Source organism: Camponotus vicinus, unplaced genomic scaffold, assembly GCF_025532165.1.
Source record: "Camponotus vicinus isolate PSW18456_S1 unplaced genomic scaffold, iyCamVici1.0 SCAF_7, whole genome shotgun sequence".
NCBI lineage: Eukaryota > Metazoa > Arthropoda > Insecta > Hymenoptera > Formicidae > Camponotus > Camponotus vicinus.
This window is the reverse complement of record NW_028141979.1, coordinates 4,359,617-4,372,931: the sequence shown is the minus strand read 5'-3', so window position 1 is coordinate 4,372,931 and position 13,315 is coordinate 4,359,617. Positions and strand designations below refer to the sequence as shown.

The window sequence follows — 13,315 nt, the reverse complement described above, 5'->3', positions numbered from 1 at the left end:
CGCACTAATATATTAATCATATTATAATCGTTGCAAATCTTTTCTTAAATATATTTAAGTTGAACTTATTTAACTTGTAAAAAATGCATAAAAATATGCTGATCAAAATGGAAACAGAATTAAAGAATTAAAATCTCGAATTTGAAAAAATATGTAAGCTTATGAAGCTATCACGTTATATAAGCATGTTATTGAAGAAATGTCAATAGTGATCGATCTAAAAATGGTACCAAAAATATCTCGCGATATTTATTACTTGAAGAAAAATAGTTTACACTTGTATCGCGCTTATATTGTAGTTACATTTTCCGCAATGCGGAAATCTCAGGCACTCTCGAGGCTGCTTGACCGAATCATCAATACTCGAGTATCAATTTCCCATTTGCACTAATATCGACGATATACGCTGCTATCAGTATTTGAGTTCACAAAGCCAAATCCTCGCGGATAATCCTAATCGTCGAAACGATGCAACGTTTTATCTGCAACCTAATCCCGCACTGGACGCCTACGACGATCGAATCAGATTGACGTCGTTTAAGATTTATATCTGGCCATGAAAGAGATTTTTATATCGGATCGCGAGAAAAAGGGAGAGGCGAGTTCGGAGGAGTATACATTGTATATGCGTTTAAAATAGAATTTTTAAACGCATTTTTTAAAAGTCAACAAAATTTTTAAACGCATTTTTTAAAAGTCAACAAAAATCGAATCAGCTGAGATAAAATCTGATTTCTCTTATTTATATTTTAATTATAAAGATAATGAAAATATCAATAAGTTAAATAAAAATTAAATTTTACATTTTAAAATCTGAGATTCTTAATATATCGCATTCTTTCCTTACTTTATATTATTTTCTTACTTTGATATGATTTTATCATATATTTAAATTATTGTAATATATTTTTTTATGTAATTTTTATAATTATGATATATTTAAGAAAATAAAGCGAGAATAATTTGCTTTAATCTAAGATATTACGATTGAAGACACGTGAAGTATCAAGATTAAAAATTCTTCTGAAATTTTCACAATTTTCAAACATAGACAGTTACACAGTTTAGTATATTGTGCATTATTAAATTGGAAAATGCAATTATGCTCTTTAGCAATACCGTATATTTGCTGTACAATGTAAAACGCTAAAAGTCGCAAAGTGGCTGAGTTTGCTGTAATTGTCGCAATCCTCTCTGCCATCCTCTCTGTAACATCCCCCTCGTTTATATGAAAAAAGGAAATAAAGTCATTTTGTTCGAATTTAAAACTGATCGGCTAACTCGCTTAATTACAACATTCGGAGTGGTAATTGTCGCGATGTAGATCACGTAATGACGCGATCGGACCCGTTCTATTGGTTTGACTCCGTTAAATTCTAGCTGGAATGCCATTGCACAAACACCTCGCGATTTGCGAAACACGCGATCAATCCGTTCCATGATGAAGTACGATTTGCGGCCGCGAATTAGCGGCTTAATGCGCGTCGAAAATCAACGCCCACACCATGCCAAGTGTCGGCTTGCCGTTAATCGGCCCGATTCCACGTGAACACTTTAACATCATTACGCCTCGCGAGATTGTTTTGCCCTCATTTGTTTCCGATTTACTATTCGTATCACCGTAGTTTACGTTCAGGATTGCGATTACGATTGCATTTCCGTTTGCATATCACATATAAATAGCTTTATTATAATATTCGTTATGAAAAAAAATGAAAGAAAACTCTCGTGACCTCGGAGAAACATATCGCAGCTTTGTCGAAAAAAAATAAGAAGATGAAAAAATTCAAAGAAACTCAAAATTTTTAGAAATAGCAGAAAACGTATCGCACTTTTTATATCGAGCGATGTTGTTTTTATTTCCAACACAGCGAAATTTTTTTGCACGACGAAGAGAAGCAGAGAAGAGAGGATCGTGAACTCGTTACTTGTATCCATAAATCCGCCGGCGCACCAAGTTGTATCGTTCCCGGTCCATGGTGTGCTATACAGTGGGAATTGCACGTACCGTAACGAAGTGTAGTCTAGCAAGGTGTAATACAGCAGCCCAACATAGAGTTTCGTTCGCGCGTACACATGGCATACCAGAATTTATGCATTCTCTTCTGGTTATTTCGGGGCAATTGTGTAGTAGACTTCTGTTTTAGCAAAAATTTGAGAAAAACTTATCATTTCTCGTAAATACATATTTTTTCATTAAATCTCGAGTGAAAACTTTCTTAAACAATTATCTTCCTTTCCTTTTAATTAAAATTAAATACAGAAATCAATTAGCAAATTAATCAAAAATACGAGGCCAGGAATTTTATTACAAACATTTCTTAATCTTTCAGATTAAAAGTTGATAATAAAATTATGTATAAATTAATTAGATTCTATTTTATCTTAACACGAGAAACTCGGGCACTAAATAATAAAGTAAATAAGAGAGCGTTTCCCAAGCGATGTTCTTTTTAAATGCGAGTTGGGAGAAAGAAAAAATAGCGACTAATTTCCATCTTTTCATTACTTAGATACGTGGTTCGTGCGGTCGAGAAAGGGCACAAAGGGGCCAGGCGCGTCTTTCATAGTGGAGGATTCGGGGGATCATGATGCCCCCCATAATCGGGGAAACCCTGCGCGTATGGTTCCTCTCGGCTCTGGTCGTTCACGGAGCCGTCGCCGGGAATCCGGACGCAAAACGCCTCTACGACGATCTGCTATCCAATTATAACAAGCTCGTACGTCCCGTGGTGAACACTTCGGATGTGCTGCGCGTGTGTATCAAGCTGAAGCTCTCGCAACTCATCGATGTGGTAAGTGAAAAAGTTTCATTTGAAAAATTCTCAAAAATTCCTCGAGCAAAGTTGCTCGATAATTGCTGAGGGAGAGAATCCGATATTTAATCAATGTATTTAAATCACTAATGACATATTATATGAATCCAATATTGTAATAATTGACAATGAAATATATATATCCCAAATAATTATAGCGATCGAATAATTATTAGAATAATTGATAGCTATCTATCATCAATCAAAATGTTTTCATATTATAGTTTGAAACGAGTCATTCATGATATATTCTCATGATATTTCAAAGGGTTTTCATATTAATATTAATAGCGCCGATAGAATATTTCATAAGAGTTGGTTGTAAATGATAATATAATCTAAGAAAAAAGATAATTTTTCATAAATAACTGAATATGATTCACAATTGAAAAGGTTTTTCTATGAATTTATTTTTCATCGAAAATTCGCTCTCTTTTCAATTATTTTTGCGATGTTTTTGACATAACTTATCTTTCCTCAATTATTCAATTTTTGCCAAATTATCGTCATAACTTATTCTTTTGATAAAAGAGTAAATCAGTCTGTGAAATTTTCTTCCTTTCACTTATCGAGAGTCATCGAATATCAGTTATCTGTCCCCAAGGAAGTATCTATAGAAAATGTTTTCAAACTTTGCTAATATTACAAACCCGTTAAAACGATGATTAAACTTGCGTAAGTATTAAAGCGCGCGTTATGGCTATTATAAAATCAATAGCTTGTAAAGTCTAAGGTCCTTCTAATATGACTAATTTGCGATTTAGGTTCAGATATTTCCCCGGAAATTACCGTAGAAATTGTCAGAAAGAAAAATAGCACGAAACTTAAGTAATCGGAATAATTACTTGGTTCAACTTTGACGGAGTTTTAGTCAATGTTGCAATTGTGTACTTATTCGACTATGAAAGCATCAAAAATTTTAATAAAAATATATTTGCTTCTTTTTATTTATCGAAGATAATATTTCATCGAAAAATACCGTTTAATTAGAAGCGATATTGATAGCAATTAATTTGCAGTATTAATGAATCTACAAAGAGAGAGATATTTGTGATATTCAGTAGTTTCTGCAGGCAGACGGAATATAACACTTGATGGCTTAAGAGATTATAACAGAGCATGTGAAATTAGCAAATATGTAGCATAGCTTTGAATTAATACATGTACATTTTTAATTAGGGTGATACATATGCGCGATAAATGGAGAATCAGGAAATATCTTCCTGTTCATTGACTCTATTCGTGTGTGTAATTTCTGCATATGCCTAGCAACGAAGCACTTATGGCCGACAACATACGTGTAAATTAATGAGGAAAGTCATTAAAGCGCTCCTCGTTCATATTTGTGCAAACTCGTCGCCGATCTAACGTTGATATTTAGCGAGATATTGCAAGTCTTATTAAATGATATTTAGACATGCTTTTTCGATGGAAAATTATATTTCAAGATGCATAAGTAAATAAGTATTTTAATTCAATTAAACAAGTTTTATATAAAATATTAAAATTTTGATAAAATATTATGTTTGACAGGTGTGAAAACGAGCAAATATTTTTATTAAAAATTTTTGACGTTTCTCTCTTTTTCTCTTTTTAAAAAGCTGGCTTACGCGAAGCGTATAATAATCTTTTCTTCTCAATATTCCGTCATCCAGATGTGAAAATTCGATATAAAATGTGATATTGCGAGAGTTTATCATGTGGCATATATGAGAGTCATAGACCGACAAGCGTCGGATGATAAAACATCGCGCAGAACAACTGAAAATTTTCGAGGACGATGAAATTTACGGATATAGAGACCCACCAGTAATATACCCGACATAACATCGCGCGCGTCCATTTCAGGCTGTGGTGAATAATATTGCGATTTTAGTCTTACGAGGGTATATAAGAGTCAGAATCATTTCTTGAAATTCTCGACCGCAACTAACATTCTCGAGAATGACCAGAATGAATACCGTTGTGGACGAACATTTGATATCATTATTCACTGACGAAAATTCCGACAATATGTGGATCTTTAAAAAATTTCTACGCACTTCATGCATCCTGTCTAGTGATTTAATAGTGTGTGTTATACGTGGAGGTATATCAGATAAGTATGAAATAAAGATTTTTGATGAAAATTCGTTTTTAATTTAAAAAATGAATTCATCCCCCAGATATTTCTTCCGTTAATTTTAATATGCGTAGTACAGGATATATTATGTAATTTTGTATTGCACGCTCATTGTATATTTTTAATAGAAATAACCAAATTATATGGCTTGATGAAAGCTTGATTAAAATCATAGCAGTCAGCGTAATAGCGAAAGCAGACAATTTGCTTTAGAGCGATGATAAGGGGTCGCTCGTTCGGCGGGAAATCTCGCCAGGAATTTATTCCGATGTAAAATCCAAATTACTTAAATCTCCACGGTCGATTTGCGTGACTTCTCGTAACTCCTCGACCTCCTTCCGGAAGCGCAATTTTAGCGATACGCAAATGTGATTCTCGGAAAGGGATATTCCCGCGTCTCGCTTTTACGATCTGAGGTATGGAAAGCCACGTTATCTCATCCTAATGCCGGAACTCGATAAATCCAAGTCGTTCTCGGCCGATTTATCCGCACGTCAAATAAATCCGGTAATTATGCGCGCGTGTCACAGAAATTTCCACGCGAATCATTCGACCGTAGTTATACTTCCTGACTCGGGGAATCCGCGCAGAGTGTGTAATTACGTAGTAATTTACGTGACCACCAGCTTTGTAAAAATGTGAGGTCTTCATGCCACTGTCGGTTGAGCGCGAAAACTGCGAGAGCGGCTCCTCTCTCGAGATTAAATTTTATATAAGGATTGCCCGGAATGCGCATCTCACGTTAGCGAAATTTCGCACGCGTCAAGTTGGAATTTAACTCGACTCTATGTATTTTGTATATTATAACTTGTAAATTGCAATATCCGACGCAAGTATCGGAAATCGCTTAAGCGGCCTTCGAACTTGGAGCTCATTAGTTCTCTGGCCTTTTCAAAGCACGATTGTATGTCACGAAATATTTTTCTCTTCAGCTTTCATTCTCTATAAAAAAGGAAATAAAGTAGAAATTAATGGTCACTTGAGGATGAACAGTTGATGTAGAGACTTGGCGATTGCTTCAAGAAGCGCGTGACAGTGACAAATTATTGAACATTGATAGCTCCCGACATACTTAAAGAATCTATCAATATAATCTAGCAACGTGAACAATCAGTGTACACCAATAATAAAGAGAATATTGTTTTCTCGAGAGATTTAACTCGCCGTTCGTCTCGTCGAAAGGCAAGAAACGTAATGGCGGCCATCATCGTGAAAGCAACTTTGTGTACGGCATCGAATCGATACTCCGCCGTACCTCGCGACTCGCTGATGGATGCTTTCGCGCCACGTTCGATCAGCGTCGCGGTTTCTTGCGTGATCAAAGCGCGATCACGCGAGTTCTCATTTTCCCGGGGATAGCCCGAGCTTTACGAGCGCCAAAGGCGCTCGGTCAATTTTCTCCAGGATTGCGGGCCTGCAGTATCGAGGAAAGGCTGTTGAAAGTTAACGAAAGATGGAAAAACGGCGGCGGCTAGAAAGAAAAGAGAAATAAGCGCGAACGTCATTGCATCTGATTTTATCGGGCTTAAGAGGTATATCCATCAACGCTGCCAGATCCACGAGCATTCCAATATCTTGAAAATTCCTCGTGCTTTTATAGAGCCTCGTGAAAGTTTCATTCTGCGTCAGTCGCGTCTTCTCGCCGGGGGAGGAATTCTTCCATTTGTATCAAATGAAGCGGCGAGCGGGTGAAGGAGATGCATCGCCGCATTCCTACAGATTCTTATTCTTTCTCGTGGATAATTTGTTCTTCCTCGTCTATTTATACAGTTTAATGGATTTGTGTCAAAAGCGCTTTAATCTTAGACAAATCCATGTGAAAAGAATTTTTGTAATTTAAATTGCATTATTTCAATTATCAATTTTGTTTTTCCAAAATCAAAATTTATAAGAATAAAGAAAGAGTAATATATAAATACAAAAGGAGAAAGAAATTTTTTATAATGATTTGTTGAAATTGTGACAGAATATTCTCAATTTTCTCGAACAATTGTCACTTCTCCGTCGTTAGACGGACTATTTAGATACTTAAAAAAGATAAACGAATCAGCCACAAATAAAGATTTTTTATGATCGGATATGCTACAGTGCACAACAATTATTTGCGTGACATATCTTTCGCTTATGCAATATTTATCTTTGAAATCACTACGGTAGAATACAATAAGACAGAAGGATTGCTCTCTCTCTCTCATGCATTCATATTATTCCGATATTTCTGCAACTGTCATCTGATATTGAAAATGCTTTTATAGACTTACGCAAATTGTCTCCATAAAAGTTAGTTTTCGCGAATTTCGTCAGTGCACAATTGTATTCGGAATAAAAAGATCGGCGAGAAAAAATCCCCGGAAATTACGTTTTTGGCGGATCCTGGGAATCCTGCTGTAACGTTTTGTGAAAAAATTACTGTGTAAAAAGTATCTTGAAAATGAAATATTTAATACTGTATACTAGAGGTATTTTGAAAATGAAATAATTATAAACACAATTATAAAATTAATGTAACAAAAATTTAAGAAACGCATTTAAAATAAAATTTTGCACTACTCTCTCTCTTTTCTTTTTTTCTTTCTTCCTCTCTTTTTATAATATTATAAGTATTAAATATTTGAATACATTCAAAATTAAAAATCAAAATTAAATAAAAAAATTATTAAAAATATTAAATATAATGGATATAAAATGACGTTCGTAATTTCACATGTTTCAATATTAAAACTTGCTAACAAATGAGTCAAAGGCTCTTTCCAAAATTTAATAAATATTTATAATTTATTTAGACTCTTAGCGTTCTGGAAATCTAATAATTTAAAAGTATATGGTATAAGTATACGGAGAATTAATACATCGAGCAAACTTGAAATTTAATAAAGCTGAAGTTTAATAATAATTAATTAATTTTTCATATTTAATAATTTAATAATTACTCTACTCACGTATATCAAATACTTAAGTTAAAATGCATTAAAGCATCAAAAATGGATCTTTGATTTATGCTACGGAAATTTAATTTATCATAAAATTATTATTACCATAATATACGTCCATTTTTCCTTTGTAGTTATATCTTTAATTAATCTTCCAATTAAATCGCATAGAGAATAAAAAAGTAGCAAAGGCTTGTCTTTTAATAAGAATTAATAAAGCTTTATCTTCAATTAATTGTGAAATAAATTAAAGAGAGAATTCCCACAATCCATGAATTAAAGGATCTAATTATCAAATAAAGCGAGAAAATGTAAGATATTACTTTATACTTAAATATATTTTATTATATTATTATTTTATTATATTATATATTTTTTAAGAAAATTTTGAAACGCGCTCTTTCATTTCGATATCAAATTGTTCAATTAAATTTCTCCATAAATTTCAATAAATTTTTGGAACAGCTGGTATTGTGAGAACACGTCTGTAAGAATAACGGGAGGCCGCGAAGCGTGCGAGTAGAAGGAAATGGCAGAAATCTTCGAATTTCACATAGCAACGAATGTGATAGTGCATATATGAAATGGTAGGATATCGCCCATGTACGTTACTATTTACGGTCTCGGCTTAGATATTGCTCCACCTCCATTGTCGAGACAATCTATCACAAGCAGTGCACTTTGCGCGTGATGCACAGTGAAGGCATTACCGACATAAGCAAATGCGACACAAAGTTCTCGAGAATTGCTGATTGGATTCCATTAGAGTTCATTAAAGCTTATTACGTAGGCCCTCATCTGAGGAAGGCGATCCACCTCGAGACCCGAAGCGGAGATAATCGGCCCGAAAATTTCAATGTTAAAATTGCCGGTCTTTTGTCAGTCGGAATATCGACTTTAAACTTTTCGCCCCTTAAAGAGAAATTAAACATTCTCTCAAATCGATGGAAATATTATTGATTTAAATGACACAAGATTAATAAAATATTCATTCGGTAAAAACACTCCTATTTTACTCCTATTTTCTTCGTCTTATGGTGTTATTATTATACACAATACACGACTGACTTAATTTAAAGAAATCGCACAATCTCATTGTGCAAATGTTAGTTGAAATAGTGGCTTTCAAATAATATCGTCGCGCGTTTCTCATATATAATACACTCGAGAGAGAAGCCAAAACTAATTAGCCGCAGCACGAAGAGTAATGATTTCACGTCGGCGAGAAATAATCGACGCGATGCACAAAGGGATCCTATCTCTATCCGCGCTTACATGCATCGATGTTATCAAAATGTTATCAAAGAGGCGCCAGTCACAATATCCACAGCGACGTGTTGGTAAAAAGAATGCATTGTCTATCGTATGCGGGCACATCGAATGATGGCGAGATAATTTCATCGCCACCGCGCCCCGTCATTACTTCGCTACTCGATTATGCGAGTCGCGCTTATAAATTTATAAATTACACGCTACTTGCCGATATGTACGGGAGAAATTTGCATAACAGAACACATACCAGGCATATACATGCGAGTATATCGTTTTAATACCATCACGTAAATCAAATCGAGCTCGTTGGCCGGTTTCCGGTTGTACTGTGAACAAAAAAATTTATATTGTATACATTGCGCGTTGCACATTTTATATACTCTCAAAATTAAATTTTGTTTTTCCGGCTGTTGTATATATATAATAGGAATTACAATCGCATAGCGCGTAGTATATTTACGGGGTTGTTATTGTAACTGACTTGCTCATGCAAGCTCTAGGAATAACAGATGTGATGCGTTCATTAAGCTGTTTGGATTAATTACCAAACGATTTCGCATAACCCTCTCGTCGAAATTATCTTGAATTACACATATCCTGCCAATTTCTGGCATTACTCGCGTTTGTCATGTTTGATAAAATTTTACATTTAGTTGCTTACATCGCGAAAATTATATTATATAATTATATTATATTTTGTAATTATTACGCGATAATATATATTATAAAACGTATTATTATATAATATGTTAATTTTTGTTAATTCAGTATTCATTACATGAGATGTTTTATATTTATAGAAAAAAATTCAAAAGAAATGTTTATCTATAACGATGTAACGGTTTTTATTTGTAAGCCAACAGTTGATTAATTTCATTGTTGCTTTGTTGCGTTAAATCGAAGAGATGACACACGCGATGAGACCAGCAAGTGAATAATTTAGGCAGTCGGCTTTTTGCATTATGGAGAACCACCTTTATTGACCTAATGCCCAAACTCTTTCATATCGTTGACGTCGCGTCCGCTGCTTTGATATTCATAACAACGCGCTGAAGCCTCGTTATATCGCAGCCTGATGCAATCATTTTGATATTTGGCACGATCCCGCAAAACTTTGGACAAAACTACAAGTGTAACAACGATATAAACTCGGGTTTGTTATACTTTCATCAATAGTGTCGTAACATTTTTACAAACATTTATTAAACATGATTTCTTCGTAACATTTTTAATCATTTAATGAATATCTGCTTTTGTCAATCAGAATCAATATATTGGCTTTAAAAAATCAGATCATAATTAAACAGTAGCATATAATATTTTTATATCTATTTTTTTAGTCTTATTTAATTTTAAATGCACTTTGTCGCATCTCAGAGAAATTTGATTTAAGAAGTTCTGCAAAAAGCAATCAATCAGATTTTTATCAAAAGAAAAATGTAGAAAATTTGTCGCCGAAAGCGACTTCTACATCACTTTATACATCAAGGCTACTATGTAGCATCGAAAAAATTTCAATCACATTAAAGTCGATCCTGATTAAAGAGATGAAAGTAGAAAAAGAGAGGATGGAATATAGATAGAAGGAGCGAGTGAAAAGGATATTTTATATAGAAAAAGAAGGTGGAATGCCCGAGGAAATATAAACAAGCAGGATTTTCAGTATACATCGCACGAATAAGCAATGGTTATTGCAAAAGTTTTCCATCGGTACGTGCCCTCACGAATATCACAAATGCGACCGTGCATTTCCGGAACGCCGACGATTTGTCATGAAAAGTCCGGTAAGCCCCCTTGGTTTTCTTCGGAAGGGTGACAAAAATGTCCTCCCGAGAATTCCAATTTCTATCATCGATCCCTGTCTTTTTTGCCTTTCCCTTTAAATCATTATAATGACAACGTTTGTTTTACTTAATTATCGAGCAATTGCGTAACAAGTAGGATATATTATTATTCCATTGGATAACATTTGTTTTGCCATTTAATTTTAAGTTTAATCTCGTTTTAGAAATGAATTATTTCTTTATATATTTATATTGCATGTCCTGTTTAGGAGCTTCAATTAAATTCGCTTTATTTCATAAATTATAAAGTTTGAGAATTTTTAGATTTTAATAATATAAAAATATCAGAATAATAATATAAATAAAACCGAAAATTTTGTATTAATCTCCCTCTTTTTGAACAGTAAATTCTAATGATTCTAGATTGCGAATATTTTTTCGTTCTTTTTTGAGAAAGATTTGGCTACGCTCATATATCTATATCATCTTAGCTGCTATTTCAAACGAATGTCGAGGTCGACCTTTCGCTGGAAAATACATGGAATCTTCCGGCGTATTCCCGCAGGAACAGCGAATAATATCAGAGTTCGTTCGATCACTCTCGCGTTACACGAGGAGTGATACGAAAGTCGAGATCCTGAGTTCGTTTCTGTAAACCGCGAATATAAGAGCCAGCACGACTAGACGTCTCGACGGTTTTCAATTAATTTAGACGCGAATCATTAAAGGATAAATCCGCCGGGATTTCCTCAGCGTTCCCGTCATTAACGCCCCGATAAATGAATCATACCCTCGCGCACCTGTGTACAGTAACTATTTACGAGAATCCTAAAATCTCCGTCCGATGTAGCTGGATCATGAACAGGATTAACGTAAGAATAAACGTCTCGAACTGGCATTAAAATTTACAATATAAAGAAAAAAAGTAAGATAGGATAGTAATATATAATCTAGGTTAAATTATAATTGAGAAAGTAAAATAAAATAAAATTATTTCAAGATTATCGATGACATCTTATTTTGTAGACGTAGTTCTACTCTCCTTTGAACTATATTTGGAATATATCGTATTTCTTTCGATAGATTGGATATCGACTTTTCCTTTGTGTCTAAACTTCGTGTCCAAACTTTGAATAAAAATTCTACTACCATAAAATTTGCTTAAAGTTAAACGTAGAATATAAAAGATTGTGTTATATACTTTAAGCTCGAGTCGCAAAAAATATTTTATTTTTAATCCTTGTAATTTTTAGAATCTGTTAATGTGTATTTTAGTATCTATTTAATGACAAAATAGACTTTAAACTGATTAAAGAGAATATGTCTGCGTTGTTCAAATGTTTGAAAAACACGCTGTATTTATCAGCTTGAAACACGCATCTTTGGAATTACATCTTTGCGCTCGAGAAACGCTTATGAGCTTAGTCCGATAAGTTTGCCATCCGGTGAATAACTTTCCCAAACTCGCTGAGTCTTAAGCGGCGACCCGCGACTTAATACGAAAGCGGAAGCTGTAGATTATACGATCGACGTACTGGCGCTTTCAGTAGCAACTACGACAATAACGACGTTGTCTACTGCCAATATTATAGTTCATTGATCGCGCGGTAAAATTGCTATCTCTGTCGATTATCGATGAGACGCATTTCGCTGTGTCTCAGGGCTAAGGTTAAAATTTCATCGAAGATAAAGAATATTTATTAGCGAAGTTAAAATAAATTATATTATTGCCTGAAGCATTTATAAAACAATTATCGATATTCAGTGAAAAACATGATTTATTATCTTTCACAAAAAAGAAAAATTATTCTTCCTTTATCGAGAATAAATTATCTTTATAATATTTATTTTAACCTCTTTTTCTAAAAACGTTTTTGTAAAACGAAAGAAAAGAAATATCGAATAATGAAATAATATACTGAAATTAGAATATATTATATTATACATATTTTAATCAAGATTATATGTATGCCCATATAGTTAAAATATTACTTATTAAAAATAATTTTTTATAAATGTACACAATTTTATAATTATTAAAATAAATGCCGTAATATTGAAATAATTAATGCCATAATATTGAAAACATTTATTGTGTTTTCTAATTCGCGAACGTTAACTGATTTATTATTACACAATTTATTATATGCTTTCCTTTTCAAACATTCAACGTTGCATTTTACAATAAATATTATCTGATTTATATGAATCAATACTATTTGATTTGTATGAGTTATTTGACTTATATGGATTATTTAATTTGAATGGGAGATAATATCATTTATTTATGTTAAATAGTAAAATTATTGTTATTACAAATAAAGACTTCTAACTAAAATTGTAACGGAAGCATCGCAAATAAATTGTGATGGAACCATAAAGTTCAGCCGA

General features: G+C 33.5%; 1 protein-coding gene across 2 annotated transcripts in view; it reads left to right on the top strand.

Annotated features, from left to right (window-relative positions):
* Nachralpha4 (nicotinic acetylcholine receptor alpha4) overlaps positions 1-13,315 on the top strand; it is a 222,758-nt gene that overhangs the window by 16,580 nt on the left and 192,863 nt on the right. For both annotated transcript variants that reach the window (XM_083105500.1, XM_083105499.1), the window contains exon 2: positions 2,514-2,795. In XM_083105500.1, coding sequence (XP_082961626.1) covers positions 2,589-2,795 — 207 coding nt within the window. In that variant the 5' untranslated portion in view covers positions 2,514-2,588. The remainder of the gene's footprint in view (positions 1-2,513; positions 2,796-13,315) is intronic.